Below are 6,860 nucleotides of genomic sequence, written 5' to 3' on the forward strand. Positions count from 1 at the left end.
ATTTATTTTCGTGGATACCAATTTTCGTGGATTAAGGAAAACTTGCATGTTCGTGGATATTTAATTTCATGGTTTTGCCAAAGTCTGTGTTTAATCCTATAGAAAATATGTCATTAGTTGAACATTTAATTTCGTGGTTCACCTGTACCCACGAAGTCCACGAAAATTGGTATCCAACGAATAATAATGAATCCACAGTATATTTTCTAGCTACACAATGACCTCAGGTTTAACATTTATTTTCAGGAGTCCAAAATGAAGTACCGGTAACCAATTACTATCAATACTCAAAGAAGAGGGTGTCCTTCATCTTTGAGTTTGTTAATTTTTAGGTCATTTTTCTCTTCTTCTTGCCCACTATTCTTAACTTAGTGCCCATATTTCTGGATTCTTTATTATTTTTTTGCCATTTTTCTCTTTTCTTTATATTTTTTACCCATTATTCTCTATTCTTTATATGTTTTGCCCATTTTTAGCTCACCAGGGCCCGAAGGGCCCCATGTGAGCTTATGTCATCACTTGGCGTCCGTCGTCGTCGTCTGTCGTCGTCGTAAACTATTTAAAAAATCTTCTCCTCTGAAACTACTGGGCCAAATACCTTCAAACTTTAACTAAATGTTCCTTAGGGTATCTTGTTTATAAATTGTATCCGAAGATTTGATCCATCGACAAACATGGCCGCCATGGCTAAAAATAGAACATAGGGGTCAAATGCAATTTTTGGCTTATATCTCAAAAACTAAAGCTTTAAGAGCAAATCTGACAAGGGGGTAAAATTGTTCAATTGGTGAAGATCTATCATCTCTGAAATTTTCAGATGAATCGAACAACCCATTGTTGGGTTGCTGCCACCGAATTGGTAGTTTTAACAAAATTTTGCATTTTTTTTTATATTATTTTGAATATTATTATAGATATATATAAACTGTAAGCAGCAATAATGTTCAGCAAAGTAAGATCTACAAAAAATTTATTATGACCATAATTGTCAATTGACCCCTTAAGGAGTTATTGCCCTTTAAAGACAATTTTACACAATTTGTTCATCAAGTTTGCTAACATTTAAAAATCTTCTCCTCTGAAACTACTCGGCCAAATACCTTCAAACTTTAACTAAATGTTCCTTAGGGTATCTAGTTTGTAAATTGTATCCAAACTTTGTATCCATCGACAAACATGGCCGCCATGGCTAAAAATAGAAGGTAAGGGTCAAATGCAGTTTTTGGCTTATATCTCAAAAACTTAATCTTTTAGAGCAAATGTGACATGGGGTAAAATTGTTTAATTGGTCAAGATCTATTGGCCCTGAAATTATCAGACAAATCGAACAACCCATTGTTGGGTTGCTGCCACCGAATTGGTAGTTTTATCAAAATTTTGCAGTTTTTTTTTATTATTTTGAATATTATTATAGATATATATAAACTGTAAGCAGCAATAATGTTCAGCAAAGTAAGATCTACAAAAAAGTTAATATGACCAAAATTGTCAATTGACCCCTTAAGGAGTTATTGCCCTTTAAAGACAATTTTACACAATTTGTTCATCAAGTTTGCTAACATTTAAAAATATTCTCCACTGAAATACAGGTGAGCGATTCAGGCTCTTGAGAGCCTCTTGTTCTCTATTCTTTATATTTTTTGCCCATTTTTCTCTATTCTTTATATTTTTTATAGTACTACAAAAGAATTATGTTGGGATAATGTTATCATGTCGTCCTCATCATAAGTATCGTCATTGTCGTCAGAAGACACATTTGGCTTCCAGACAATAACTTTAGTTTAAGTGAATAGATCTCTATGATTTTACCAGAAGGTTCAATACCCACAAAGGAAGGTTGGGGGTATTTTTAGGGGTTATATAGTACCAACAGTTTAGGGTCTATAGATTTATCCTATTATTCTCTTTTCAGCAAACCCCATTCCGACAGACTGTAATAGAATAATTATGTCTGCTTAGCAGTTCGTTCTTTTGATGTCATGAAATTTATGTACTATACATTTATTAATATTTTGATTGACATGAAACTCATAAAATACATAAAACTTTTCATAAGACATTCGAATAATAATTGCATGTTATTTAATGTTCAACAATTGATTTTATACATAACAGAAAACAGAAGATAAAGAAACTATCACAAAAACAGAACAAATGGCTCAAGACTACAGAAAAGCTGTTGCCCCAGCAACCATTCCTATCCTCAAACAGGTAATTCTATGCAGTCAAATCAGATTACATCATTAAGTGTTACCTGCAGTAGGAAGAAGGCTGTGAATACATGTATATGCGAATTCCTTGTATTTTGTCCTTCTATTTTTTAGGAACCAAAATTTTGAAAGGTTTAGCCAAATACAGCTATGGTAATTTATTCCTTGGGTAAAAAATCCTTTGCATTTCGAAACAATTCTAATTTTCATAAACATTTAACGTCATTAAGCCAACAAATAAATCTCCAATAAGCCAATGGGTAAATCTGCCATCAACTATTCAATTTCTTTAGTCTCGCCGTAACGGAGGGGGTATTAAGTTTTACCCTCATCAATCTGCACGTCCAGTTGTACGTCCCAACATTGTTTTCTGTTCTCTTACTTTAGTTGGCCTCAACCAAATGTTATGAAACTTATACACAATGCCTATAAATACAAAATACAGATCAAACATAAACTAAAAGAACTAGCCAAGGAATTTTTTTTGTCCCGGCCGATAAAGCTGCTAATAATATTAATTATTATTGTTTGACGTAAATTTTACATTGAGGTTCTGAAAAAAGAAATCACCAATTCACCAACATTCCAACTGACTCCATTTTCAGAAAACGACATCTGTAACAAACATAAACTTTTAGCTACCGCTTTACAAGCAGAACCAAATACAATGAAAGTCCCAACTATGTATTGGCTTCCGAAGCTACACAAAACACCTTACAAATATAGATTCATTTCGTCTTCAAGCCATTGTTCCACTACTAAATTGTCTATTCTTCTTACCAGTACACTTGGTACAATCAAAAACCTGATAATAAATTGTTCAAATAAGGCCTTTGAAAATAGTGGAATTAATTACTTTTGGAGTGTCAAGAACTCGTTGGAAGTACTTGATAAATTGCATGCATATATTGGTGATTTTGAATCTGTTCAAAGTTTTGATTTTTCTACCCTATATACCACATTGCCTCACATTCTCATTAAGAAAAAATTCACACACCTAATTAAATGGGCATTTAAAAAGTCAGAATGTGAATATATATGTTCAAACTCTTTTAGGTCATTTTTTAGTAGCAATAAACAAAAAAACTACCGTAGATACTCGCCTAATAGTCGATCCTACTATAAGTCGGGGGCCCTTTTCAGCTCCAAATTCTAAGGATTTAGTCTTGACCCTCGTATAAGTCGGACAAAATTTGGGCATTTTTTTTTCAGCTGACAGTAACTGAACGCCGGTAAAACCAATGCAAATCCAGGAATAATATTCATTTCTGCATTAATGTTTGTTTGGTTTGAATTTAGTTGATGCTCATCATGATAATTTATATTGCTGTTAATAATAAAGATGTATTCATTTCTCTTGTTTTGTTCACTGTTCAAATGTTAGATTAGCCATGTGTTGTTTACGTAATGCATCAATGATTTTGTAGGGTATGACTAACAACCTATTGTTTGAGAAAAGCGAATATAAACCAATATGAACCTGAAAAATTTAAAGTCAATCAACACTTGATGAAAATATTTTTCACAGCATACATAACTCGGTGTTAAATGAGCATGTACACTTCATAATTCTTATTATATTGTGATGATTAAAGGATTAAAAAAATTAAGTGAAGCTAATCAATATATTAAAATAACTAACTCCAACTCATTAGTGTCATCTGTTTACCTATCACTGATAGTTTTCACACCTTTAGTAAATACAACTCTTTGTCTCTTAATTGGGGTTATCAATGGATTATATTGGCTTGTCAATCAATTTTGTAATTTGTTTACTGAGACACTTTAATGAATAATATTTTGATTTTGGGAATGAATCTTAAAATTATTTTTTGATTATTATATGATTTATAAGCATTGAATTGATATCATGATATCACAATAATGACACAATAACTCCGCTGAAAACATCCTTTCACATATTTGGTACATTATTATCTCCTTTTCATTTTTGGTTCTTGGCTCTTCTTTTGGGTTTATAGGAAAACCATGTGACCATGAAAATCAATACACAAACCGGAAACAGTAGAATTTCAACACGAATTTGCAGAAAATGTTTACCAAAGAACAAATAAAACACAAAGACAGTATTGTAGTCATTTATTTTCAACAAAAACTTTTTATTTATTGATTTATGTAGGTTTGGCAATCAAAAACGTAGTTTTGACCAGGAAATTCACTCCTGACCACTTTTCTCAAGCTTGGATTTATCCTCTGGTCGCTAGATCTCGTCTATTAGTCGGTCCCCCTCTCTGGAATATGAATTTTACTCCCAATTTTCCGACTAATAAGCGAGTAGGAACGGTATGTCAATTGGACATGCTTTGATACTATATATGCCCTTGAATTTTTACTAGATAACATTTTTGTTCGCTTTGGAGATTCCGTATATCGTCAGGTTATCGGAATTCCAATGGGGACTAACTGTGCACCACTTATTGCGGACCTTTTTTTGTATTGCTATGAGTTACAATTTATGACAAAAATCAGCAAAGACCCATCGAAACAACATCTGATACACAAATTTAATAATACTTTTAGATATTTGGATGATATTTTGGCTCTCAATAATGACGACTTCAGTATGTATACTAAAGAAATTTATCCTGTTGAACTTACTTTAAATAAAGCTAATACTAACAATGACCACTGCCCTTTCCTCGATCTTGATATCTATATCATTAACGGAAAGCTTAATACTTAAATATATGATAAAAGAGATGATTTTTCATTTCCTATCGTTAATTATCCATTTTTAGATGGTGACGTTCCCTTGTCACCATCTTACGGTGTTTATATATCTCAACTTGTACGATTCGCTCGTGTATGTAACAATGTTTTAGATTTTAACAAGAGAAATTTATGTATTACTGAAAAATTATTACACCAGGGTTTTCGATATCACAAACTAGTCAAAACATTTACTAAATTTTATCATCGGTATAAGGACATCATTCGTAAATATAGCTCAACATGCAGACTTCTTATACGTTCAGGTATTTCACATCCAATTTTTTATGGAAATATTCTTTATAAAGCACAAAAATGTCAGTATTCACCTCTGAAGCTAACAAAACCTTTAAATAGACTTATTAAGAAGGGATATAGTTACGATACTGTTGTCAGGTCATTAAAGATTGCATATTTTGGCGTTAATATTGATTCACTTATAGGGTCTTTGCATCGGCACTAAACACATTTATTTAAAAACCAGTTGTTGGCATGACACGGGTTATGTTCTTCTCATATATGTTATTATGGTATGATACTAAACCCCTAACAGGAAGGATTGTGCCTGATATTCATATGATGAAGACATAATCTTTCAATCAGTTTAATTGAAGTCTGGAGCTGGCATGTCAGTTAACTGCTAGTAGTCTGTTGTTATTTATGTATCATTGTCATTTTGTTTATTTTCTTTGGTTACATCTTCTGACATCAGACTCGGACTTCTCTAGAACTGAATTTTAATGTGCGTATTGTTATGCGTTTACTTTTCTACATTGGCTAGAGGTATAGGGGGAGGGTTGAGATCTCATAAACATGTTTAACCCCGCCGCATTTTTGCGCCTGTCCCAAGTCAGGAGCCTCTAGCCTTTGTCAGTCTTGTATTATTTTTAATTTTAGTTTCTTGTGTACAATTTGGAGTTTAGTATGGCGTTCATTATCACTGAACTAGTATATATATTTGTTTAGGGGCCAGCTGAATGACGCCTCCGGGTGCGGGAATTTCTCGCTGCATTGAAGACCTGTTGGTGACCTTCTGATGTTGTCTGTTCTATGGTCGGGTTGTTGTCTCTTTGACACATTCCCCATTTCCATTCTCAATTTTATCAAGATAGAATTTTGGTGGTGTCACTTTTACTGTTCTAGAGTTATGCCCCTGTAAAAATGGAAAAAGTGCTGAATTGTTTGTTTTTTTCACTGACGAAAGATTGCCTCAAATGTTATGAAACTTATGCACAATACTTATTACCACAAATACAGATTTGTGAAGTGTCACTTTTACCTTTTTTATGCCCCAGCTGTAGCGGAGGGGGCATAAAGTTTTACCCTTGTCCGTCCGTAAGTACGTCCCAAAGTTGGTTTCCCTTCTCTATCTTTAGTTTGCTTTAACCATGTTAACCAAATGTTATGAAACTTATACAAAATTGTTATTACCACAAAACACAGATCAAGTTTGAATTTTGGTGGCGTCACATTTACCATCTAGAGTTATGCCCCTTTACAAATAAACAAATTGCTGAATTTTTTGTTTCCGTTCTCTAACTTTAGTTTGCCTTAACCAAATGTTATTAAACTTATACACAATGCTTATTACCACAAAATGCAGATCAAGTTTGAATTTTGGTAGTGTCACTTCAACCGTTCTAGAGTTATGCTCCTTTACGAATGGAAAAATAGGAATCTCATATCTGTTCTAAAAATATCAATGATGTAATTGTTAATTTCAGTTATGTTCCTTCATAACTTTATATGATATGCAAGCAGGGGCACCATCTGTGACCCCATTTATATTTGAATAATCTGGAAATCATTTGCCTTCGTTGCTTCTCATATACTGTTAATTCAAAAATTAATGCCAATGGGTGAGTATCGCAATAATGAGAACTTGCATTCTGACTTAGATACATATCTGTTTCAGTATTC

At 33.0% G+C, this 6,860-nt stretch overlaps 1 protein-coding gene across 3 annotated transcripts in view; it reads left to right on the forward strand.

Moving 5' to 3' along the window:
- Positions 1-6,860, forward strand: part of LOC127716654 (uncharacterized) — a 50,684-nt gene that overhangs the window by 21,108 nt on the left and 22,716 nt on the right. For 2 of the 3 annotated variants that reach the window (XM_052222903.1, XM_052222902.1), the window contains exon 10: positions 2,116-2,211. The exons of the other annotated variant lie outside the window; for it this stretch is intronic. In XM_052222903.1, coding sequence (XP_052078863.1) covers positions 2,116-2,211 — 96 coding nt within the window. The remainder of the gene's footprint in view (positions 1-2,115; positions 2,212-6,860) is intronic. 3 annotated transcript variants of the gene reach the window in all.

Source organism: Mytilus californianus, unplaced genomic scaffold (genome assembly GCF_021869535.1).
Source record: "Mytilus californianus isolate M0D057914Y unplaced genomic scaffold, xbMytCali1.0.p SCAF_9, whole genome shotgun sequence".
Lineage (NCBI taxonomy): Eukaryota > Metazoa > Mollusca > Bivalvia > Mytilida > Mytilidae > Mytilus > Mytilus californianus.